The following is a 27,549-nucleotide window of genomic DNA, read 5'->3' as shown; positions in this document are numbered from 1 at the left end:
CATGCAACACAGGAACACTGCTGAGGTAAGGCAAACTGTCAAATCTGAGGTTACTACACTGTGCTCAGTCTCAACAGCAGCTCTCAGACTTTTCTCTGAACAAAATTCAGTGATGTTTCTGAAACATAAAATTAAAACATTAAGAACACCTGAAATTCTCCAATTTAGCTGAGAAAGGCATTCATACTGTAGAATTTCCATCTTAACCGCATGGTAGTTGCTCCTCCTAGGCACCAGATAATTAATTATCCATTTGCACTCCTATGAGGATAAACCTTTTTCCATTTCAAAATTTTGGAAAAAAATGCAAGAAAAATTACACAGATGAGGATCAAGTACACTGACATTTTTCCCATGCAGTAATTGTGTTATCAAAGGTCATGGTGAACTTTTGGCTCTAAAATGATGGTTTGATGAAGTAACAAATGTGTGTGCTTGCTGCTGTCTTTTAACACATGCTTTTTGAAGCACATGGCCAACATTAATGGAAATAAGCTGAAGAGAGAAATGGCAGTATCTCTGTCCTATTATGGTGCTAAAAGTTCTGCTTCTTTGAAGTGGACAGGGAACTGAACCCTGCAAGTGCAATGAATATGGCCATAGACTTCATTATGGAAACAAGAATGTGAATGCAGAGACTTTTTCAGAGATGGACCTTCAGAGTGACCAAAGCACTGAAAACATCTGTCTAAAGAGACTGTAAAAAAACCCCTAAACAACAAACCCACCACCATCCAAGCAAAGCCAAACCTTTTAAGGATAAAGAGTATTCTATTACGCTGATATTCCAGACCTAACTTTGTTGTGTCTATATAGCTTTTTGGGAAGATCTTTCTAAGGTAAGCATGGATTAAACAGACATTTAACTATCACGAACACCAGTAAATAGAAAGAAGATACTGGGATAGAAGCCAGAGTGCCAGGTGAACTGAAAAAGATAACTAACAAAAGCAAAAATAACCCAGTCAAAGTCTGGTTTTGCAATCAGTGTCCCTGTTATATGATGCGATTACACAGAAGTAAAGGTGTGAATATATTTAAAGTAGTTCCTCTGTAATTGCTTTGGTAACAATAATAACACTCAAGTTACAGTGCTGTGACTTGGCACAGACTAACCACATTTACATTAAGTGAGGCCTGCTTGTAGATGCTACAGAAATATCCAAAATTAAGACAGCAAGCACAGTTCAAGTGATAAATCAAGCACTCACACACTTTTGGGGGAAGAGGAACATAAATAGCCTTTTACTCCACTAAAATTAACGCTATGTTCCATCACAAAGAGATCGGTTTCAAAAACCGCAAAAGACACCATAATTAGTTTAAAAACAAGAAAAATAAAGAGGAGAAACAGAAGAAACAGGTACAAAATAGAGAGGAAAGGCTGAAATTAATTTTATTTAACAACACAAAAGAATTAAGAAGGAAAATATACCGAAATAAAGAAAAGCAGTGAAGGAAAATAAGGAAAACCATCACTTTAATATACTGTAAATACTTATTTCACTATTGCTTTTTCTGCAACATTTTACTGATGATGTTTCATGGATCGTCAATAACGTAACACTATAAAAAACCCTCTAGAATCCTATTTCCTTCTGGCAATTGTGCTAGATTGACAGTAACTAGTCCATGACAAAGGGCAACCAGTTCAGCTTGAAGACTTGATGCAAGATCGAAAGGGGGAGGGAAAATGAAAAAAAAGGTCAATAATAATGTGTTAAGTTTGAAAGGAACACCAAGTGAAACAAATGAGTAAGAATTGTTTAAGGATAACAGTATTTCCAAAGCAAATGGACTACTTCTCTTACCAAGAAGATAGGGCATTTGACAGCTAATAAGACAGCAAGGCATTCAGCTTCCAAACACCAGAAGGTGAGAGTTAATATTACACGCATGAGCCACAAGCATACGGCTGGCTTGTTTTTATTAACACTAATAAATGATCTCATAATACTGATCAGAAGTGGGTTTTTTCCCTCCACATATCTCACAAAAAATTTTCAGGTGACAAGTACTATGATACATATGGTAGAAACAAACATCTGTGGCCACAAAGATGTTTTGTTAACTGATGATTAATATATTCAGGAAGCAATCACACTATTCATTAGTAAAAGTTTACAAACATTAAAAAGTGCATAACATTTGAAACCAACAACACAAAAATATATATAATATATATACTATATATAAAGTGACATCACCTCCTATTAATAAAAGAAAACAAATCTTCTGACCTTGTGATTGGTGCTTGTGTGATTGCCATGGTTTACTATCAGTCACTCTCTTCACTCACCTTAGTCACACAGAGGTGTGGCTGCCCCATTTTGCAGCATTCAGCCTCATGAATGGCCTTGTCTATTGGGGCAGGACAAGGGGGAAAAACAAATCAATCAGCAATAGCTACTGCAGAACAGGTTATTAATCTGTAGATATTTTAAGTGATGTCCTGGATGGACAAGCTATCCTGGTATTTTGATGAAGGCCCAGTTTGGACTGCCATTTTGGAATAGATGAAATGGGAAAAAATCTAGTCTTTGGGTGCTAGATGCCAAGTCTCCCGCCTCCCTTTCCAACTCCAAGCCACAAGGCTACTGTAGCAGATTCTACTAGCACATGGCTGTTCTGGGTGCATCAGTAGCAGGCTACTGGCTATGCAAACCCAACAGCCTGATCAACTGAGGCAAAGGCAAGGAATAGTAAAAATCCAACCCCTGGCTGGATCCAGCCCAGGACCCACTCATTGGACTATACTGCATTCTAAAAATCCTTTCAGAACACATAATTGGTGATAACCTATGCCAGTTATTTTCCCATGTGTAAACAAGGCCTATCTTTCACAATGTGAATCAGGAAAACCTCTAGCACCATGGAATTAGTTTGAATTTTAACCCATATAAGGTTATAAATGTATTCTTAAAACTACCGTAACAATAAAATACTTGGAATAACATTTTAAAAAAATATCTCAGAGAAAGATTAAGAAATTGGGACCAAAATTAGAAAAATGGGTAAGAATAACATAAAAGATTCAATTTGAGTCTCTGATATGCAACTAACTACAGGTGAGTGGCAAAACTGTACCAAGGACACAACACACGCTCAAGTATTCACATTAACAAATCGTTTTGAAGGCTCATCTAGTAACAAATTCGAGTGTTGCTGAGTCATTCAGGTTTAGGCATAATCAATTTAGCAGTTGATGTTTAGATCTATCATGTGCACATCACCACCTTATGCAAAAAACCAGCCCTTTCAAAACGTGTGGTAGAAAAATTCACAGTAACAGAAATATTCTTCATAAGCAGTTGAGAAGGGGCAGTGTGGAGCATCTAAGTCGTACAATACAAAAACCATTGTAAATAACAGAGCTGTAAAACAGATGCAAAGTTCTAAAAACAGTGCTTTCTTTACAGTTCTTATAATGGGCAAACACTTTGGCCAGAGAATTTTAAACTCTGAGGATCACACAAGCCTTTGCTTAAGATACACAATTAGATCCTCTGATGCTTCAAAGGCCATTTGCTACAAGATTTACCTGCTCTACTTTCTAAAAGTGTTCCCATCGAGTAGTCATTATGAAGGGATCCATCTGATGACACTATCCCAAAAAATCAATACATGTTCAACCATTGCTAATGACAGAGGTAGAGAAAATTCTGTCTTCTGTCACAGCTTGTACCCAGATTTTTAGCATTGTGTTGAGTGGGTTCCAGCAGTGAAGACACATGCACTTTCTTTTCTACCAGCTTGCTCATGGAAACAAATTTGTTCCAGCACACTCTTGTAGCCTGAAAACATCCAGCAGCTGCTCCACTCGGTCAAAGTCGGATGTCAGCTTTCTTGCTTTGCTGCCTCCCCTTGGGCCTCCCCGGTTTGCTCACTTGGATTTCGTTGTGCATCTCCTTCTCCTTCTATAAGACAGAAAAAAAGGATGAGTAATCCACCCTAAAATAAAGGGAATCCTGATTGTTCATCCATCAGCTTGAAAAACAAAGTAAAAAGAAATTAAAACTGAAATATGAAACTCTTTACTACTAAGATAGCCATACTTTTAGAAAGTGTCTCTTGAGATGCAAATTCCTAGCTGCAATCACAAGTATCACTAAATAAATACCAAAGGTAGCTAAAAATTAATGGCTTTAACAAAAACAGTAGAGTATTTTTGAAAATGCCTTCACTATGATGCTATAACAGTGTAAGAGAAAAAACCTTATTGCACCAATCTGAACAGTTTGCTACAAAGAGATGCAACTTCAATAAAAACAATAGTTTGTTAAAGCCGCTTTAGTTCTGTGCATCTGTTTTCAGCATCATGTCCATGGTGTTCAGTCCAGCTCAAACTGCAAACCACAGAAGGACCTGAGGAACAGCTCACATCCTACAGAGGCACAGTGAGCAGGCAACTCACTGTCTAAAGAAGGCCAAGAAAAGCATTGTTACATACACTTACTATCTATATGCAAAGTATTGTATTTTATATAACAATTAAAAACCTCACAGGTTCAGGCAACAGGAAGGTGACTGGAAGTGAGACAAGTCCCTGAACACTGGACTGATCAGCTATAGATACACAACAAGGAATAAAGTTAAGACATACATCTCTCTTGTATGTTGAAAGGATTCGGAGTAATTTGTATGGAAACAGCTTGATAAGGGAAGAAAATTCCATGTAAGGAGGTTTAGATAGATGTAGCAGTGCCTCTTAATTTTAATCTATAGATCTTTAGAATGAAGGCAGGGTTCTCAGTGCAGATATTTATTGTTTCCTCATTTCAGATCACATGTTGCATCTGCAGATTTATTTCTGTTTATAGAAATAAGCATCATAAACGCCTTCTCTTTTCTGTGTAGAAGAAAGGGCACACTGGTAGGGGAAAAAAGTTCTTTGCCTTGCAAAGAGCATTGCAAACAACTTAGACATGACAGCTGTGTTTTGTGCATGCACTGAGTAGGCATGCACAAAAAAGCAAATGGAAAATGCCACAAAACCCAAAAAAACAAAAAGGAAAATGCCACAAAAGATACTGTGAACTATCACATTCAACCTGATGAAAAGTTGCATGGAAAGTCGATTACCTATTAAACAGTGAGGTTTGTTCTGTATATTATGGGTTGAGTAGTAAATACACAATTGTTTTACAAGGCACTTTCCCAGAAAACTCTTCTTCACTTTCACCTCTCAAATTAGAAAGGATTCCATCAGGATGGATCTACATGTGATTATTTATTATTAGACAGAACTCCCTTTTGCCCCAGTTGTCTAAACACTTTCTAAAAACCTCCTACATTTATTCTGATACTGCAGAAGATGTGATGAGTGTCATTTCAGGGGGTAATTTCTTTTCTGCCTCTCTGCCCTCCATTTATTCTGACTACTACTACATGGGCAAGCCAAACTTTCCTGGTGGAAATCTTATTAACAAAAATAATAGGGAAAAAGTCCCAAAACTGAAGAGCAAAAAACACTCTTGCAAGGCATTTGTGTTTAAAAGAAATATCACTCTTGGACAAAAAGCCCAAACATTTCACTACCTGAGTGTCAAACACAGAACACAGAGACCCAGGAAAAGAGCACTAAGGTTCTAATATACCACTTCTTTAAAGATTCTTCTCAACTTGCTGAAAAAACTCATTAATCTAAACCCATTTAATCTATAATACACTATCTTGGTACCAGCTTTTTCTTTCTACTGGCAGAGTCTCCTACCAAAGTCTTTAAAATATATTTACAGGGATAAATTTGCTTTTAAGTTCTGAGAATCCCAAAACTACTAAGCACATGGCTGTTCTTCCTTTAAAACCTGATGGCTAGAAACTCTCAAGAGCAAGATAGTAATTTTTACACAGCATTTTGAAACCATCAGGCAGTATTAAAAAAAGAAACAAAACTAAATAATACAATACCCTGAGCCACAATACAGTTGTGTGAGTAGGTCAGCTGGCTAGAGTTACCATTCCTGCTAATGTACATCTTTTAACTCAATTTTCTTCCTGTAACATTACTGACTCTACAGTGTCTATCACTATTCCTCCTGCTTACACCCAAAACATTTCTACCATGGACTAAAATCAATTACTTTCACTCACTAATTTCTACAGCCAGTTCTTCATTTGGGTTATGTAGGTGTTTAACACCCTATTACCGTCATTATTTGTAGATGCTTGGACAAGTACAACTTTTACAAGGAGATGTCCCTTTCTGTGTTCTATAGCACCTAGAAAAGCATCTGTTTTCTATAGCACCTAGAAAAGCAGTAGTTTGGTTTAGAGATTAGATCTGCAGAGACTTGTCCTCATTCCTCATTGTACTTTTACTTCACCACTTCATTTAGCTACAACATGCAAGATCAAGCTTCTTGGATTGTACTGGTTACTTTGAGAGCGTTCAGCTGGAGCGCTACCTGCTGATTTCCCTGCTAAAAATCTTCCTTTTGCTTCTATCTTAGGATTTCTCTTCCAGTTTGCTATCTACATAGTGTTGCTTTTACATAATTCAGATAAAACGTGTTGACACAGACCTTGGAACCTGTATTTTGGTGTTTGGTAAATATATCCATTCCATAGATAATAACAGGTTGTTAGTTTGCTATGGGACAAAGAAAACTGGGACAGTTGTTTTGAAGGGAGAGTGTCATACAGTAATTATGCTTATTACACATAATTATGCAGTAAACTCTTGATTATCTGTCATTGGCTCATTGATGAAGGGATTAACCAACACTCACCTCAGGTATCAGCTACTGAGTAACAGAAAAATACATTGTCTTTGAACAAGTCTAGTGCTGTTAAAAGCTGTTCTGTTTTTTTACAGGAAACTTATCTGCAGGCTTTCCAAAGTGAATGTACTAAATATGCTCGGGTAGCTTAATTTACATACGTTTTATAACCACCTTTTTTTTCCTTTAACATCTGCATTATCCTACTCTGCCATTACTCCATGTAGTTGAAAGCAAACACACTTGCAGTTTTGCAAGAAAATGCATGCAGCTGTAAGAGGAATAAAAGGAAGGAATCGAAACTTGATGTCTATATTTATATAATTAAGTTGTACTTAGCATAAATTGTTTGACATGCACCTTGAAAGAAATAAGATATAGCCCCCAAATGTGTTTTCTTCTTAATCCTGTCAGATGTGATGCACATATGAATCCTACAAGCATTAATATATTCTGAACTGGGATTTTACATGCAAAATATTTTTTAGCCTCTCTTGATTTGGAATGACATGAAGTGATAATACACTAATACTCACATGAATGCTAGGTAAGACAATGCCTTTTTCCAGTAATTTTTGGAGGCTTTTACTTGGCCCCTGGTTGTACTAATAATACAGAATTTAAATGTGTTTTTATTTTATTTAATGGAAATTGAATAACCTTCTGAAGAAGTATGCAGATGTTTCTGTGCTTCTACTATCTAAGGTAATTTTACTAACAGCTCTAGTATGTTTTTCTGTATTGATTAAGTTACTTGGGCTTCAAAAGGGATCATCAAGAAGAACTAAAGAGGCTCCTGAAAACACATTTCTGGCTTATAAGAACTCCACTGTTTAACTTAAAAATAGGGACTGTTTTTATTTTCTAAATGGACAAGATCAAAGAAGATTTTGATAAGTGTAAATCTGAGACTGAACGTTGGCATTATGCCATTCAAATGGCACCTACTTTTTATTTTTCCAACATTTTACACCTGTCCCCACTAAAATAAAATGACACACCTACACACATACTGATAAAGCATTTTTTAAACAGAAATAAACTAAAGGCCCTGCCCAGCTAGACCTGCATGCATATAGAATCTCTAAGTCCCAAACTGGCAAAAGGAATGACTTAGGATGCACATTAGTCCCGAAGCCAAAACAAGAAGCCCTCCTTCAAAACAGCACTACAGCCACCTCAACACCATGCTGCCCACATGTGACTGTCCTGTGAAGAGACTCCCTCTCAGAACTCTTGTCTTTATCTCTGAGAAAAGCATGTGCACAAACAGGGCAACTGCTTACCAACAGTTTCTTCTTTGCTGCATTTATTATCTTCTGCTATTATTAAAATAAGTAAAACCATGCCTTCCCTAACATCTGAAAAAGGCTAATATCTGTAAGATCTATTCATTAGCTGCTATTCATCTAACATAAAAATAAATACCCAGTTATATTGCTACTTTTATTTCATGTAAGGTCCATCCTCCCTCCCTCCTCTCAACTGAATATGCAGAACCTTTTAAAAATGTTGGTAATATTAAAGATTTAGGATTGCATTACTGCTTGTCACCTTAAAAGAAGGAGAAGTATCAGCAGAAAAGTGAAAGAGACAATTTACTAAAAAAAAAGATCCAGGTAAAACAAACATCAATACATTCCCATTGCTTTGACCTTTGGCAGCTGAAAAAAAGTTAATTTCACAACAACCTTTCAGCAAACATATGGCTTCTCCTAGAGGCCTCAAATCAGAGCGATGCACAAAAGGATATTATGCAGACTTGGGTTTTAATAAAGACTTCCTTATTTTCTTCCTTATACTCTAATTTTCATAAAATTTATCCTGATTTGGACCCTGCCACTAGACACTCACTGCAGAACAACTTTTCTTTATTCAAGGATGTGTTGTACTTGCAAATAGTCACCCTTTCCATTTATGAAGTCAGTGATTCTTATTGCAGGCAACCCATGTTGATTAGAAAAAAAATAAATTTCTTCTGCTGAGGAACAAGGGAATAATGTGGGCACATAAACCATGCTTTGTGTACTAGTTCTCATTTTAGTTTTAAATAAATATAATAAAATCCCAGAACATACTCACCTGTTTTGTTTATATCAAGCTCTGATAACTTTAAGGCTAGTTCACTAGAGTTCCCACCCGGAGAGGACACAAGGATGTCATGTAATGCATTTCTTCTACCTGTTCTTCCTGAAGCAATAAAGTCTGCATATGTAGATTCCACATCAGTCATTGCTAACAAATATCCACATAGCAGTACCTGGATGGCAGGAAGAAAAGAAAAACAAAAACCACCACTTAGACCACCAGAAAATCAGATGACTTCATGGATTAGGAATAGAACTAGAAGTTCCCATTACAGGGTAGATTGACACATCTTCTTTTACTGGTTAGCCAGTCTCAAAATTTGGAGAAATTAGAGAAGAAACAGAGTAGAAAGCAAAAACAGCATGTGTATTTTATGCCATCTGTATTCAACAGTATTTTAACCTACTTCATTTTCCATGCTTCATAAAGTGATAGTGAGTACTTTATAAAAGCAATGACCTCAGCAACATAATTCCTTTACAGAGTTGTCTCTGCTTTTAATATTAGCTGAGATGTAGGAGGTAGGCAGGGGGTGGAACAAAGTTCTTTTCTACAAAAAGCAGAGTGTAACGAGTAAGAAAGTACAAATTGATAATGCTTTTGTGTGCAGAACCCTGTGCTCATACACAAGACACTGTTATGTTTTGTATATTTTCTTTCCTGTTAGTATTAGTTTTGGCATTGTATACAGACCTCTTCAGGCTCAACTAATTTATTTTGGTGTGGAAATTTCCCTGATGTACATGCATTACCATAATGGTCCTGAAATGAGGGGAGACATGCTACCAGAGCAAGCAGAATAGCTAAACTAGAATGCAGAGGTTTGAAAGCAGTGCTCTGTAAGCTAGGTATAATCTCAGAACTTCTTTTCATTAGAAAACAATTATTTCTTGTGTCATTATGGAATAATGTGATGATGTGCATTAATGCAAGACCTGACAAAGATACAGGAAATACAATATGCTATTTCAATCTTGGTAGGAGAAAGAATTGCCTCTCTGCTGCAATATATGTTACAGATCTAAGCTAGTAGAATTTTATTTTCCTAGCATATAAAATGTTAAAGAGTATGGGGAGGAGCACTTTCTCTCACTGATCACATTGCTTTTACAGTAGTTTCATGTGTACGTGTCTAGGTTTTCTGCAAAATGCTAGGCAACCATGCTTTCCTCATGTTTTATGTTTCCATGTCATAGGGGAATCAGGGAAGCTTTCTGCTAGAGGAGTACTTTAAAGAGAAGAAACACTGCAGAACTACTCAACCAAAGCAGCTCCCCCACAGTTGTATGCCTCCTTCATTTTAAGCAGAATTTCTCTGGTTCTGCACACTGCAGACAGAGGACATGGCCATGCCAGCAGCAACTCACAGCTGCCTACAGCAAGAGGCTTTAGCTGTTATTACTAAAGTAGCCAAAACTTCATATTGGCATAGAATTGATAAATCTTTTTAATCAGTTCCTACTGCAGGTGCTGGACACTGAAGAAGCTCTTGAAGTCATCACAAACATTAACAGCAGCAAAAGGTTCAGCTTTCTCTCTCCAAATAAACAAAAAAAACCCCTCATTTTTTATAAACACTTTTTATTTTAAAAATAGATACAAAAAAGACAACAGCCAATCCTTCTCCACCCTCACCTCTGAATAACTTTACAAACCCTGTTCACTCCTCATCTTCATTCCATTCCTCACCTCCCCAAATTCAGTCAGCTGTATGAGGGTGTATATATGATGTGTGTGAGAAGCCAAGAAAAGAGTTCTACACCATATTTTATTTAGTCTAAATATAACTACATCAAGTATCATTGCAAGACTGACTGACTCGAAAAGAAGTTCACTGCTATCAAGCTTTGGTGTCCCATGCCAAACCCTGAATGGCTGACAGGCTAATTTTACGATCAACCACTATGATACAGGAAACTGCTTAAAAAAAACCAAACCAACAAAGAAATAAAAACTCCAACAAATCAACAACCAAAAAAAAAACAACCCACAAAACCTAACACCACCACCTAGGGAGGGAAAAGAGGTCAGCATTGACTGAAAGCCTGCCTGACACACATAAAATAGCGCAGTGCCTCTGTTTAATAACATAAGCCTGCACGAGAACGAGACCACGTGCATTTCTTCCTCTGAACTGCCCTCTTATTGAAACACTGCAAGAATATTGAAGCAAGTGAGAAGCCTACCATTTGTTCTTTGCCCAAGGTGCAGACACTGCAATGCCAAATACATCAACCATGTAGTAATGCAGCATGGAACTTGCAAAGGTGAAGGGAAACAATTAGGACAGTTTCTATCAGAAAACAGCACAAGTTTTCAGACTTATCTGACCCATTCACTGAATAGCATTCACCAAAATCAGAGACTAAAAGATTTTAAGCAGAAATCCCTTATATTTGTGCATGCTTTTTATTGCAACTGACTTGTGGAAAAGGAAGTGCAAACCATGAAAGCAATCAATAGTATTACAGGCTTGGATTTCATATCAGTGTAGGACCAGTCCAAAGTTACCGTAGCTATCACCCCCATGAAGACATTAATTTATTTTAGCATAGAAAAAACCACCACAGAGTTGTTTTCTTTTCTTCTTTGAAAGGTGCATATGAGTGCATCAGGCCCAGAATAACTAGAGAAGACCATGACTGAGGTGGAACAAGCTGCAGGGCTGCAAGACTTGCAAAACAACCCAGGTTGTACTCCATGAGAAATTCCCTGGATGTACAAACTGCACTCCACAGCATATTCTGTAAGATTATACCGCTCTTGAAATATTCCATAAAAATGGAGAACATCAGGAGAAATCTCAAGTTTATTTAGTTTCAGCTACAAAACAAGCTATAAAGGCATGGAAAAATGTGCTTGTAGAGAACTTTTTAAATGTTCTTTTCTGTATGCTCAATATGGGATTACTAACAACATTCTGATCAAAAAATAATGTTATCAAACATACATTTATGACACTCCCAAATTTTCCTGTCTGTGTCTCCTCCAAAATAACAAATACCATTCTGTTTTGTATTGGCATTATCTTGAGACATTACTGCATAAATATGGAACTACACTGACATCACCCAAGAGCTCCCCTTCCAATGAATGGCTCAGTGCCCAGCAGTTTGTACTTATTCACTGAACCAGTCATTAAGGAATTAAGATTCACTTCAAAAAAATCTTTTTTTCCCCTTCAGTCTCTGTGGAAGGAGTGGAATTTGCTAATAACTCTGTGAAATATAATTTGAATTTCCTAAATAACGGCATTAACAGGTACTCCTGCATTAAAGACTGTGGTCACAGTCCTGCTAGTTCTATGAATATAAATTTTTCAAAAAGTTGCGAAACCAGTACTCTGCTATGTGAAATTAAACTGAAACAAGAGGGCTGCAAACCTCACTGTTTCTGCCAACTGAGCCAGCGAACCAAAGAAAGAAGGTCTAGGAGAATAAGGATTAATGAAACCTGCTGTTGGAAGATTGGATTCCTTAGTAACTCATAAGATACGATCCCATCAGAAATCCCCCCCAGCTGTGCTTTACCTTCCCTCCCATATAGAGTCACTATGCCTGATATGGGTTAGAGTTTGCATCACAGCCCAGAGCATTTTCATACAGCATCTTTTATTTCCTCAGATTCTCAATTTCATAAACATCAAGAAATGTGGGTATCTTAGAATTTTTTCTCTTTCCTCCCCAACTCCTTCCTCACAAAAAGTTGTGCTGAAAATTATTTACTTAAGAAATTACAGAGGATGAGAATGGTAGAGTTGTTACCTTGGATTTTAGCCAGTCTATCAAGACATGCCTGTATTGTTAATGAATATTCTGTACTGAACATAAGGGGTAGAGTAAGTATCTAAGGAATGCAGAAGGAGAAAAGGAGGATGCCAAGCACAGGTTCAACAAGGCCAAGTGCTGGGTGCTTAATTTGCACCAGAACAACTCCATGCAATGCTACAGGCTGGAGGAAAAGCAGCTGGAAAGCTGCTCAGTGGAAAAGGACCAGGAGATGCTGGTCAGTATGTCTTGAACATGATCCAGAGAGTGGCCAGGTGGCCAAGAAGGCCAGTGGCATCCTGGCCTGTATCAGAAACATAGTGGCCAGCAGGAGCAGGGCAGTGGCTGTCACCCTGTACTCAGCACTGGTTGGGCTGCACCCAAATCCTGTGCTCAGCTCTGGGGCCCTCACTGCAAGGACACTGAGGTGCTGGAGAGTGTCCAGAGAAGGGCAACAGAGCTGGGGCTGAGTCTGGAGCACTCCTGTGAGGAGTGGCTGAGGGAGCTGGGGGTGCTTAGCCTGGAGAAAATGAGGCTCAGGACAGATTTTATCACTCTAAACTGCCTGAAAGGAGGATGTAGCCAGGCAGGGGTCGGTCTCTTCTCCCAAGTAACAAGTGACAGGATGAGAGGAAATGGTATCAAGTTGCACCAGGGGCAGTTTAGATTGGACATTAGGAATACTTTTTTCACTGAAAGAGTGGCCAGATTTGGAACAGGCTGTCTGGGGAAGTGGTCAATCACCATCCCTGGAAAAGTTCAAAAGATGCATAGATGTGTCACTTAGGGCCATGTCTTAGTGTTGAACATGGTGATGTTTGGTGAATGGTTGGACTTGATGATCTTAGAGGCCTTTTCCAATCTTAATGATTCTATGATGAGAACATTATAATTTAACAGGTACAGAAAGGATCAGTATTTGTGTTTTCAGAAATTTACCAGAATATTCCTTTAACTCCACAATCAATTTATGTTAAATTTTCCATTTCCCCCCTATATATAGCAAATGTTATCCCACAAGTCTCAGAAGATAACAGTCAAATCTCTGTAACTGAAAAAATAAAATCTTAAAAAGTTACTGATGAGTTCACAAACGTAATCCAAATTTGACTGTGTTCTATAATCATTCAGTGAAACCCAATATTACACAGTGCCACTGTTTTCAAGGGTTTGGGAGGAAAAGTACAGAAATTATGTGGTATACCAGCATGAATTAAAAATCAGTGTCTCTACTGCTTATGGGCTAGAGGTACCCAGGGTTGTTGAACTTAAGTCTGTTTAAGGGACTAGATACCTAAAAGAAGCCCAAATGAATGTGAAGTACCTGTGCTAACTGGTTTCATTATTATTTCAAAAGGAAGACAGAACAAGAGCAGGCACTTGACATACATACAGCTTGTCTATGAATTTGGCACATGCTGCTGGCAAGCACCAGAGAGCTGCCATTTTCTTGGCAAACCTGCAGTGTAAGGCTAAGAGGTAAATCCTTCAATGCTCCCGCTCTTTCTCCATCAATGCTTAATGGCAGCATCAAATAAAAGATTTTCAAATAAATCTCTCCCAGGCTTTGGCTGCTAAATGTTGTATCACGATCAGCACATTATTTAAATGTAATTATCTATATTCAGCTTTCACAAGGGAACAAAAAAAAAAAAAGAAAAAAAAAAGGAGAATTTGTCATTTAATAGCATGTCTGATTTAGAGAAGATGTATAATTATGCTTTTAAAATAAATTTTGGTTCCAAATCTAGCCTAAGAGACAGGGCTAGCGGGCTCTTTCCAATGAGGACCCAGACCTATTCCACAGCAATCTGTAGCTAGATTTCTACCTTATGCATGGTCTTCTAAGCTGAAAGCAAAATCAGAGGAACAATTTAACAAAAGCATTTTTCTTCCACAGAGATTCTATCTATTGTGTTATACAACAATGTGTTTTTGCACACACAGATGAACAGAGAAATAGAATTAACTCCTGAAAGCAAATGAAAGAAAATATTAATAACAATGCAAGATACAAAGCTGGGCAGTATTTCAATCTGCACTTTGAAAATCACTCATGTAGTTTTTTTCTGTCTGATGTTTCTGAAGTGACCAGCTCCTTGAAACAGTAATGCAGAACAGGTCACTTGCATTTGACAATTAGCATACTTTTAGGGTGCACATGCTATACATAGCCATCCTAGTACTACTAAGATCTTAATAGAAATTAACAGGCAATTCAACTAGTTAAACAATAAAACAGAACTAAGAAAATCAACACCTGAGATTTTATTCAGAAAAAAACCCCAAAAACTTGTTTAAATCTGCATAAAAAAGCACTATGAAGTGAGATATCCTTCAGCTCACAACCTATACAGGCAGATCATTCACAAAGACAGTTAATAGGTTCTCCTTTTATGTTATCTAAATTGCAGTTTTCCTAAAGAGACCTACAGAACTAAAAGCCAAATAGTTACAGTTCTTACCATGTCCTTGCCCAAGCAAATTTCATTAGGCCCAAGACCATAAGAATTTGGTCTATCATCCACCACTTTTGTGAGTTCACAGATTTAGTTTTAGCTTCCAGTGTTCCATGAAACTGGGCAGTGGAATAGCAGCAGCAAATTAAAAAAAAAAAAAAAAAGGCAAAAAAAAAAGCAAAAAAAAAGCAAACATAACCAATAAAGCAATACTACAAGGACCTCAAGGACCTTAGTTCTCTGGAAAGATACAGCGCAGATATCATTGATGGTTCAGGAAGTAATTAAAAAATAACAACAGATGTTTTGATATTTTGAAATTAACACCCTATGGAAGAAACTAATCACAAAATTTAAATATCTACATAGGGACACTATGTTAGGGAGCAGAAGAGGATGACCTAGAATCTACCATCACTGTTCACTGCCTAACCTAAAGAACATTAATGGCAGGCAATGTGTTTGTGAGGAAAGGCATCCACTGCTGTGTGACTTTTTACTTGCAGCTTGTGAATGAACCTCTTGGCTTCTGAAGGGAAGGAGCAGAGTGGTTTCAGGACACTCTGATACTCTCTATGAACAACTAAATCCATTGCAAGCACCTTATAATCACAGAGATAAAGGACTCAAAAACCAGGTGAGAGCATTTCAGCTCCTCACGTGACACACACCTGGCAGCCCTGCTGAGCATTCACATATCCATCTGAGCTGAAAGGAGGTCCATGTTTTAAGGTTCTGGGAGGATGCAGGAGGCCAGGTATGCAGCACCTTAGAATGCTGTGCTGCTCTGAACCAAGGAACACAGGCAGAAGAACACTACACTGAACAAATACAGTGTTCAAAAGGACTGTTTTCAGCCTTTGGAGAAAGCCTGTCTATTGGGGTCTTTATATGGCAATTCAGAAGCACTTAACAGTTAGATGAAATAATAATTTTTGTCATGAAGACTATGACACAAAAATCACCCCTCAACAATAAAAACGGGCTCTTCCTCAACTGCTGGGTTACTGGAAAAGACCAGTCTACTGAGAATCCATAACTGACTGGCAGCTTGGAAACACTCTGTGCAGAAAAGACAAGAATTGCTGTAGAAATGTGAAGTTGATGTCTGCTCAGGATCAGGATGTTTAGTAGGGGGGATGGGGATTAGGGGGGAGGGAAATTTGTGTGGGCTTTGCTCATGAAGCTCCTAACCTTGCCTTTAATTCAGGATTCGTGCTGTAATCAAGTTTATTCTCTCAGACACTTCTGTCAGTAGTGCCAGCATTCACAGCCAGTAATTTAAAGGTATTGATCAACACAGGTCTCATTAGGTGAGACTCTGTTCCTTAGAGAACTTGATATAAGCACTGCAGTGACTATTTTTGTCTCCTTTAGTCACTCCTACATACAACAGGCTGTATACAGCTTCATAGGGAAAAAACTCCCAAAACATTGAACAGTCATCATCAGTAACCTGCAAATATTTTGAGCCAAAGTGCTGTGAGCCACTGTCTTCCTTAAGGACAACTTTCCACTTAAAAAAACAAAAACACAGGTTTAGCAAACTTTTAACTGAAGCTCTGATAGCAAGATAATTCTGTGAATTACCCACAGGCAGGTATGAGCCTTCCAATCAATGGTATATAAGCAGTGATGTGGAAGACACTAAAAAAAGGGTCTTCTAGGGACAGATTTCCAATTTTTGGCAGAAGTTTAATGCTGTGGGAAGGGGCTAAGAATGAGATCTTTAGACCATGCGAACTGCATTTGTTCAGCCTTGAGGAAAGGTTTTAGGGGATACCTTATCACCATCTTTCAACATCTAAGGGGTGGCTAGAAACAAAATGGAGACTCCCTTTTTACAAGTCACATGGAAAAGATGAGGGGTGATGGGTACAAGTTACTACTGGAGAGATTCCATTTGGACACAAGAGGAACATTATTCACAATCAGAACACTCATCCATTGGCATAACTCTCCAGGGCAGTGGTGGATTCCCTAGTATTTGACACCTATAAGATTCAGCTGAACAGGGGGCTGGGCCATCTTGTCTACAGATGCTTTTGCAAGAGAGGTTGGACTAGAAGATCCTTGAAGTCCCCTTCAAACCTGGTATCATATGATTCTGTGAATCCTAACTCTAGATGCCCTAAAAGGATTGTGGTCCATTGAATTTTTTAATTCAGCATCCATAAAATGCTTATCCATGTAAGAGCTATTTCTCTCACTATCTCTCTTTTTTTACTTTGCAGTTATACATTTTGTTAGATATTACTTAACTAGTACTATGGCTTTTGAGGTCAAAACAATAACACCAACATGACCCCCCCAAAAAAAACCTCAAAAAAACCCCAACAAAACAAAACAAAATCCAAACAAACAAAAGGGAAAGCCTTCATTCTCATTAAAAAATAAAAAACAAACAAAAAAAAACAACAAACCACACAACCAAAAAATTCAACAAACAAAAAAGAAGTGGCATAAAGACTGTATGCAGTACATTGTGGTGCACTTTTCCATTCAAATGGGAACCAGCTCTGTTTTCCAAAACATAGTTCCATAGCACAAGGCAGCCTCCATTTCTTTATAAGGGCTCAAATACTCAGATGAACTATAGATTGGAATGGCTAAATATGCCTTAGTAATTCATTACAATTGTTGCAATTCCTAACAGCAAACCATGAAACTAACATGAAGATTCATGCTCCTTTGTCACAAGCCAAGAAATGCAGCCCATTTCTTCTACATTAACACATGCCCAATCTGGTAAAATACTTTGCTATGCAAAATAAAGCTGTGTTATGCAAAGTGTAAGAGCTTGCTCTTCATTGTTTTAAAATATCAGTAAAGGTAATAGCTAGCAAGAAGATATTAATGAGCACTGCCAGGACTTCTCTATGCATGTGCTGGGCTAGGGGAATATGATGGCATTGTAAGAACACAATAAGGATGTGAAAGAATCAGATTTCAGGTGGGGAGGTACGATCCTGACAGGGTAGTCCATCTGCAGAACAAGACTAGACATGAAGAAAAAAGTATATGGAGGTGGGGAGGAAGCAGCAATCACCTTAGATAATTAGAGTTCAGTTAGAAAAACCAGTTTACAACCAAAAAGGAAGACTGTGGTGGACTCTTCCAGCTGCCCTACCAAACAGCTACCAGTGGTATAACTTGACTCAGGGACTTGACACAGGGCCACTGATTTGAATGCAGGGCTTGGCTCCCCCATTGCAATGGGTCGCTCCCATCCCCAAGTTAGCTGAAGTTTGCATTTTGTGATGCTCAGCACTCTGTCAGTTTGACTGATATGTTTACAGCATCTACAACAGCTGTCTGCAGGTAACAAAGCCTTTGAAAGGGAAAGCATGCAGTTAGAACAGCAAGAAGAAAATGTCTAGATAACAGTATCATGACAGCATTTATAACTTAGCATTTATAACAGGAGGATGCTCCAGCATTTTCACAAGGTTCCTTCCACACCTATTTGCTAGGATTCTTCAATCTTTCAGTACAATGGTGTAGTCTGGCCATCAAATATTCAAGCTATCTAAATGCTCTACAGTTAAGTTGTCCTTAAACTCTTCCTTATTATTAAAACAAACAGCTGTTCCCCCTTCAAGGCACTTTTTCTCAAATCTTTAGGGTAATGTAAGCTACTAAACAGAAGCAGCATTTGTTGTATTACATATCTTTTCAGCAATTTCTGGTGAAATAGCTCAACTGTTTGCATGTGATTACCTTTTAAAATCATGCAGTCATGACTCATCAAGAAAGTATGTGTTGCAGCATCCAGAACAGAAAAGCTTGAGCTTATTACTGTTTCTTTTCGGGCAGTGGCAAATACTGTACTGAAAGGAAAGGATTTGCCTTTTTTTGATAGCAAGATCAACCACAACCATGTACTTCTAAATATTAAATATTGGTTCCTATTTGCTTTTAATAAAATCAATTACCTCTCAAAAAAAAAATAAAACTGCTATAGGATGATTTGCTTCTGTGAAGATCTCACATTTCACGTGCAAGCTTGGAGTTTCCAAAAATATACCCAATGACATCACATTTTTCAGTATTTGCAAAGATAAATACCACTGGGCTAGCCTGAAGACCTGTGAACACGAGACATCTAAAGTATATTTTCAATGCCTGGAAGAGAAAAAAAAAAGATGGAAAAGGCAATTTATAAAATACTGATTAATGTATTGTGGCACAAAGACATTCACATTCCTGGTTTATCTGGTCAGCTTTTTGATTTGTTAATAACCAATTGCCTTTCCCATCCTTTTTTTTGTCCTGTGGAAGGCATTTTAAAACCTACTTTACATTTGAATTAGTTTTCTCAGCCATCAGACATTCTGCCTTTTAATTACTATCTAGAAGCTGCAAAAAAAAAAAAAAAGCAAACAGTTTGGCTAACAGCATTTCAGTTTTTTTAACTTAAAAGCAGTTCAATATATTATACCTCACAAAACAGATTCACATTTTATATTGTATATCATTTTACTTTGGTTTCTCCTATTCTCAGCCTTACATTTTTCAAGGTTTCCATCATTTTTGCATTCTGTTCCCATGTGTACACTGACTACTTTAGAGACTAAGGACTGCCTGGCTCTGTTGCTATGCAACAGCATAGCCTACTTAGGGCTTCCTGAAATAATTGTCTCAAATGTGCTTTTTTTAGACTTGTTTCCAGCAGGAATACTTTACAGATTCTTTATAATGGACCACTGATATTACCACAATGTTAGATAGTGGTCAGCTGGGAAGTACTGGTAGATACTTAAGATTAAAACAAAGAATATTATTGCTTGCAAAATTCTGGACATACCTGCTGCATTTTCACAGAGAGGTAAATATCAAAAATATCCCTATATTTTTGCCAGATGTTATTCCTGTGTATGAGAGCCATATATTTATCAGAGGGAAAAAATTCTTAATTGTTCTTTGTTTTATTTTACTTCATTTAAGGGAAAAAAAAAGTTCTCTATGTAGAGTATGTCACCCACTACTCAGGAAAAATGAACCCTCTTTATACAGAGTCTAATATAAAGTTAATCATCTCAACAGAATGAACACATATGCAAATACTCTATTGCAATTTATTATCAAATAAGTTGATGTCATAATTCTTTAGGACAAGGTTCCAAATATTTAAAATCACATTATGGATGCCAAAAATCGGATCTGCCTTTGCTTTTTGATGTATCTTCAAGCAGCCCCTGAGAAACTGTCCTGTGAAACCTTCAATCTTTCCAGCCTTCAAAAGCATTTTTCTTGTTACAACCTTCTAGTGCTCCTGCTTCAAGAGTGGAAAAATATGTTCTGTTTTCTTATAGCTGGCATAATTGGGAATCTAAGGTTAATTAATTTCTGTAAAAAAACATAGAGCAATATAAATACAAGTCTCTTAAAAACATCATTGATTAATTCCAGAGGGCCAAACGTCTTACAATACACCAGGCTGAGGGATCAAAGCAAGGAGGTTTAACAGTCCAGAATATTTTAATGAAAGGAAATATTTTACCTCTTATTCTTTTTTCTCTCTTGTTCACCTTAGCATGTTCAGCAGCAGTTGCATCTACAGAGAGCAGCGTGTCAGTCCAGAATTGTGATAAAGATGTTTGTCAGAGCCAGAGAAAATAGGAGCAAGGTTTAAATTAAGGTCCCTGCAGAGGCAAGTCCACCTGCAGCCTTTTAAAGGAAGAGGGGGAAGAGAGCAGCAATTTCATACTATTTGCAAGATCCTAAGTCTTAAAGATGACTTTTTCTTAAACAGAGTGGACGGTTTCTCAAAACCAAATGCAGGAGGTGGCATAAAGGGGTAATTTTCCATATTCATATGCATAACCACATACATGCATAATAGCCAAGCTATCCAAGAATATGAGTCAGCAAGGTTCAGTGAGTGGGACTCTCCCAGACTTCAAGGCTCTGTTCTTTAAAACCACATAAGTAGTACAGCTCAGACTCAAATCTGTAACGATACTGTTTTAAAAGATAAGATAGCAAGACCTGAAGCGCAGCAACACTTGGAAGGATCTCCTTTGTGGCAAATAACCAGTTTGAAACCTCAAAAATGACCCAGAATCGGGTGGAGGAGAAGAAAGCATTAATAAAGACGCTATAATGGTGAAATCTGTTGTTATTATGTGCAGTTTGTATTTTATACTTTGCAGTATTTATGGGCATTTCAAAGATAGGCCAAATAATTTCTAACCTAGAAAAAAGAAATCCCTTATATTTACCACAATATGCTTGAAGATAGGAACCTTAGCAGCCTTTTTTGCATGTCCATGTTTAAAAAATAATTTAATTAAACAAAGAGGAAAAAAGTGAAACTACGTCTCTTGCCAAATAATCCTTTGTCACCTAGGATCATTTTGTACACTTTGTATTGAAAACTACGCACTAAAACTATGCACTATAGAGTACTTTTCTGATAAGTTTCCATGTGCTGGAACTAGATGGAACCTAAAAAAAATTAATTATTGGCTTGCATAGACTAATATTTAATTAGCAATTGTGCTGCATTACATAATCTGTCCATGACACTCAGATTTAAGATGCATCTCAGAGGCAAACCCAGGTACCCTGACAAACACAATACCCAGCCACAATCGAGGAACATAAAAGTTCTGCAAACCACAGCTGCTTAGAATCATTGTTACAGCTTTGAACCTGATGGTCAAATATTTCTCTTTGCCCCAATTTCAAGTGAAATTAAAGCTCAAATACTTAACTCATATTCATCTAATGTCCCAGTTCTTCATCTACAAAAAGAAAATGCCAATCTGGGCAATTTACAAGGTAGTGATGGAAGCATATAAACAAAGTAGAATTTTCTGGACTCTCACACAGCTCATTGATTTCAGCCAACCCTAACAAATTGCTCAATAACTTTAAAAGATGGCCTATTAAAAACCACATACAGTAGACATTTTATATTCGTGCCAAGAAAAGTTATCCAACCAAACACATATTTCCTGCAGCTCAATTTCTGCCTTGAAACTCTCCCTTTCACAGAAGTTGCTGGCCACTAAGAAATGTTAGAAAAGCCTAAGAAGAATCTGAACATTCAGTTCCTGACATATGCATAAACTCAATAAAATATAATAAAGTGTAAGCCATATTTTCTGGTTATGAGCATAAACATACAGGTATAAGCAGAAACAGAAGAACTTACAGAACCCCTTACAAAATTCCTGAGAGGAATTCATGTTGTCAGACTACACAAATCCATCTGTATTTGAACAGCTTACTTGAGCTTCAGGGCCATGTAAATTGCAGATTTCCTCCTTTTTACTACCTGCTGGTGGATAATGAAACGAAGTACCAGCTGTCTGCTTACAGTAAGAATGCGTATGTGGGCAGAATACTTCTTAAGACTTCCAATTCTTAAATCCTGGCACAGGGAAAAACCCTTCCAGATCAAGAAGCACCCACAGATGTGAATTCCTGTATACCATATTCCCCATAAAAGGCAAGCTGCAGGTATAAATTCAGAGGAAGAAGGTAAAAATATAAAAAATGTTGCTCAAAATCAGAGGCAATGAAATCCACATCTCATAGTCACTAAGGAAGTGTCTTGTTTGAGTAAAGCTAGACTTTAGCACTAAAGAGAATAAAATAATTAAGTAATTGGGAGACAATGAAAAGACATATGGGCAGAGCACAGTAAAAAAGTGCATGAAAACAAACCCAAATAGACTCTCAGACTGAGAAGGAAGAAAATCAACTTGAAGTGTCTCCTGACAGAGATGAGACTGATTTTTATTTATTTTATAGTTGTCATTCCTCCTGGCAAAAATCTTGGGATGCTGACAGCTATCTCTAAGCCTCTATCCTATCCCAAGTATAACTATCCACCTTTATACCTAGAAAACCATGAAGGACCATAACACCAGAGAAAACTGGTAGAAACCAGTAATGTTCCCATGCAACAGTTTGAGTGTTCAGGGTTAGAGAGCTGTGAATATGACTTTATCTACCCATGTAAATATATGTAGGTATACCTGCTGAGATGGGCATCATTAAATATTCACTCCATCTGCATAACTACCTTCATCTAGACATATATAGCAGTACAGTCTGTAAGCTTAGTAGATTTTCCATAAACTGTAAGAGAACTGCCTTACATCCCAAACCTTTGTCTATTTATTTGTGAAATAATTAGCTTTAAAGAACCACTTGTGGGTTGACCTTGGCTGATGTTCACCCTGCTCTCTCATTCCACCTCCACAGGGGGACAAGGGAGATGATGGTAAGATGAAAGAGTAAAGAACCAGTGGGTTGAGATAGAAACAGGGAGATATTGTAGTAATCATAAGCAAAACACTAGCAAAACAGACTCAACCTGGGGAAAACTAACTTACTGCCAATTAAAACAGTTTGGATAATAGAATCAAAGACAAGTTAAACCAACACCTTCCCTCCACATCAGTCCCCTAGCTGCCCTCATACCCCTGTGCCAAGGCTCAGCTTTACTTCTGTAGTTTCTGACTGCTCTAGGCTTCCCCAGCACCCAGCAGCAGCCCAAGGGGACAGGAAGGGAATGTGCAGTTACATCACTCCCTAACAGTTGATGGTCCTGCTGCTCCTTCCTCCCCACACTCTTCCCCTGCTCCAGCGCTTTTCCTCTGCTCCAACATGGTCCTTCCCAAGGGCTGTTCCCACAGGCTCCAGTGTGGGCTGGAGCTCTTTCAGGAAAAAACAGGGAGCTCTGGTGGGGCACACACTGGCAGGCAAATACCTACTTCTTTATCTACTCCACTGTGGTCTCTTCCAGGGGCCTGGAGCAACACATCCACTTCCTCCTTTTCCTGCAACCTTTGTATTCCCTGTGCTGTGTCTCACTATCTTTATTTCTCCTCTACCTGTGTGTTTAGGTTTTTTTTATTCCCTTGCTTAAATATGTTTTCACAGAGACACCACTGTCCTGGTTGAGGGGTTCAGCTGTATCCTGCAGTAAATCCATGGAGCAGACTTGATCTGTGTCTAGCATGGGACAACCCTTTCCCCACAGAGGCTGCCCTAAGGCACCTCACCACCAACACCTACCCAACAACAAAATTCCTGTCCTTTAGAAGATACTCAGTGGCTATAAATGACCATAAGTACTTACTGTGTTTTCCAGTGTCTTCCTTAAACTCCACTAACTGCTGAGACTGCCCTCCTGTCACTTTCCTTCACTTAAGACTTAGAAATCACAACCATGTAAGGATCTCACCCTGGTATCCCACAACTGATAGGAGGTAGCCTCTTTCCAAGCACAGGCTATGTGGATGAGCACATTAACACCATGAAAGATAGTCACTAAGGCACTATTCTCTACTCACCAGCTTCTACCATCACAGACCAAGAGAACCTCAGTGCTCATGATCACTGTAGCTGGGACTTTGATAGCACCAGAATCGATGTGTTTTTCCCCAAGACTGTAGCCCTGTTTTACATGAGAGAGGACAATGAATCTTTTCTGTTATTTTAAATAATATTAATACAAGATTAACTTTGACATTTTAAGGTTTCTGTACCAAGAAAGGTAAGAGAGGAGTATATACCAGCTTTTCAAACTTAACAGCTACTTCCAAGAAAGCATTCACTATAGAAAGTAAATGACAAGTTTTTTTTCAATATCACACCATATTATTCAATTGAACTAATGCTTCTCAGAAGAGCCAGAAGTGCCAAGAATGCAAACACACTGCAAGAAGCAACATGTTTGTTTTTGGGTCTACTCTAAGCATTGATTAGCTTGTTCATAAAGTAAACATTCCAAAAGAACAATAGGTAAAAAGACAATACTTGCCCATATGCCAAGTTTGCATAAATAATTAGAGTATATAGAGACTCATATTCTCAGTTTCAGGTGACCAACATGGGGCACTACAAAAAACCTTATGATTCAGAAATTTGTATGAACTAATCTTTATAAAGTATTTAGGGCTAAGTAGTGAAATAAACTACCAAATGCAAGCTCTTTTATCACTTCTAAAAATTTGACTCAATGTAATGTTGAAATGTAGGACACCACCCATGAAATTTGAAGATAAAATGCAAATTTCAAGACCAAACACTGATGAAAAGAAAACCCCACTTAGATTTCAGCTCAGTCGGAAGTTCATTCAGACGGTAAAAAACATTAGGGCAGAAATACAGAGGGGCAGAAGAGAGAAGGCAAAGACCCTTTTTTTCCTCCTCCTAACCAATTAATGCCCACATTTTCTAACCTGCCTATTTACACCAGGATTAAAAGCTTCACTGAACATATACTCCACAGGTATTCTTTAGGTAAGAAAATTTTAACTTTTAGTGCAATACATTTGAAATTTGCTATCTCAACCACCAAGAATTATCTTTTCTACCCTGCCCTTTAACAAAATTTTCCATTGCTACTACATACCTTTTACCTACAGCCTCCTCATGATCCAAGAGAAACACTGCCAGTATTTTCAAACAAATAGCACTGATATTTGCACAGCAGATAACATTCCATATTTGTTTTCATCTGACTCCAATGAATTCAGAGCCAAGATAAAAATGGAAAGGCGATGTATCTTCAGTTCAGAAAAGCTTTTCAGCAGTCTGAATGAAAGAACATTCTGGTAAGACACATCTTAACTATACCATGCTCAGCCTCAAAGTCTTTTGAATCTTTCTGCACAAAATGCTTCTACCTCCCCTTAATAATTTGCTTGTTAACACTTTGTCGGGAATATCTTTAAATACAAGTTTCAGAACCAAGCAATACTTTCTTCCTTTTGTATTTTGCCCCTCATCTTGCTCAACCCCCTGTAAGGGTTATTCAAACATGAGCACTCAAATATTAAAATCAACTAAATTACAAAACCCATTTATCTAGTGAATTATGAACTATAAAAATTTAAACATGCAAAGCACTGAAAGGAAAAAAAAAATCAAGAATCTGGAAGGCTAACTGCAATAGAAAACTATTTCCCCAGGGATAACTTTTGGATGAAGACTCACAAACTCTGGGTGCTACATTCCTGTGTGAAGCACTGCTGAATCCACATGTCTTGACATGTGTCCCCTCCTTTCCACAGAGCTATTTTTCATGATGTCATTACAGGACTAACATATTTGTAACCAGACAGAAATGATCTACGTGTGACAAGATGTTTTTTGGGAATCGCTGCAAATCTTTTAGCCATTTGACTCGTATGCCAAATGAAGCAAACTTATCTGTAAAGTCAAACTTGGCTATTGCCTGAAACTCCACATCTATCACACTACAAAACATGATGATTCTTAGGGTCATTAAAGCTATTTTACATAAGTTTTCCCCTTTTTTGGCCTACTTCAGGATGCCATTTAAGGGACCTCAAAAGTTAATGGGGTCAGCAGAAAGTAATATCAAACTTAATCAAAATTTCCCTATGAAAAAGAAATATTGAAGGATTTTTTTTCCTTTTCTTAAAAAAGATAAAACTGGACTGTAAACATGCAGATTCTCTGAGTCTTTCATTCAAAAGAGGCTATTATATGAAGACAAGAATAAATTAAGTGCTCTGCCATCTCCAGTGAAAACAGTAGAACAGGAAAAGGCATTCACCAAATTTGCTCTAGGAATATAAGGAGAAAGAAGGGAAGGGTGTTTATCATTAAAAATGAAAAGAACTCTCTATAATTCCATCAAACACAAGCACATCTCTTCCACTCATCACATCCAAGACCAAAGAAATGCTTCTTACCCAAAGAAGTTTAGTTGGAACAATTTTAACCAGTTAACTTTCGGTTAAAGGACAAGTTGAAGAAAAAATAACCCAGAGAAGCTAAACAAAACAAACCACCACCTGTAATTTGATTAAATAGAGATTATGATTACACTGCCAGCAAAGGCAAACTGGTTTAGTCTGATTATTAAGCAGGTAATCAAAGATTCCACTGAGCTCTAATGTTACTGCATGAAGTTTTAATGAAGCAGCACAGCATCATGTCTTTTAGATGTTACACAAGTAGCAAGCAGGTCTTTTAAAGCAAAACCATATGAGACAGGTAATTTTTCCTCTGCTCAGTTTCACATCATGTTCTTTTCTCTGCATTCTTCCTACTAATCTTGGGCACTCTAAAACAACAGCAATAGAGCAGAGGAGGTCCAGAGATAGAACAATGTCTGATACTAGGTAAGAAGGTTCTTAGAAACAAATTGTGATGAGGTACATCTAGAAGAATAAGTACTTCAAGTCAGATCACATGCTTCATTAAGAAAATTACTCTCATTATGCCATTATAAGGCTGAATGTATTTTTTCTTAAAACACACTGAGCCAGAAACATGCTATATCACAGTGCTTTGAAGAAGACTGGAAAACATTGTGCTGATCGTGGTTCTCACCTAATAGATTAGGACAGAATTTAGAAGATAATATCCAATGATAGTTTTGTTATAAAAAAGCAAGAATTACAAATAGGAAAAAACAAAGTATAAACTATAATAGTGCAGCATCCATAAATAAAAAAACCCCTGTGCTCTATACAAAGTGCTTTACTTCATATAATGCCACTAACAAAATTACTA

General features: G+C 37.6%; 1 protein-coding gene across 1 annotated transcript in view; it reads right to left on the bottom strand.

Annotated features, from left to right (window-relative positions):
• Positions 1-1,373: 1,373 nt before the first annotated feature.
• The window catches only part of PKIA (cAMP-dependent protein kinase inhibitor alpha), a 43,822-nt gene continuing 17,646 nt past the window's right edge, over positions 1,374-27,549 (bottom strand). Inside the window, exons 2-3 of the mRNA XM_036403572.2 lie at positions 8,805-8,982; positions 1,374-3,917 (exon numbers count right to left, since the gene is read on the bottom strand). Coding sequence (XP_036259465.1) covers positions 3,838-3,917; positions 8,805-8,955 — 231 coding nt within the window. The 5' untranslated portion in view covers positions 8,956-8,982 and the 3' untranslated portion in view covers positions 1,374-3,837. The remainder of the gene's footprint in view (positions 3,918-8,804; positions 8,983-27,549) is intronic.

The sequence above is a fragment of the Molothrus ater genome, chromosome 1 (assembly GCF_012460135.2).
Source record: "Molothrus ater isolate BHLD 08-10-18 breed brown headed cowbird chromosome 1, BPBGC_Mater_1.1, whole genome shotgun sequence".
In the NCBI taxonomy this organism is placed as follows: domain Eukaryota; kingdom Metazoa; phylum Chordata; class Aves; order Passeriformes; family Icteridae; genus Molothrus; species Molothrus ater.
The sequence above is the reverse complement of the archived record's forward strand: the minus strand, read 5'-3'. Positions and strand labels throughout refer to the sequence as shown.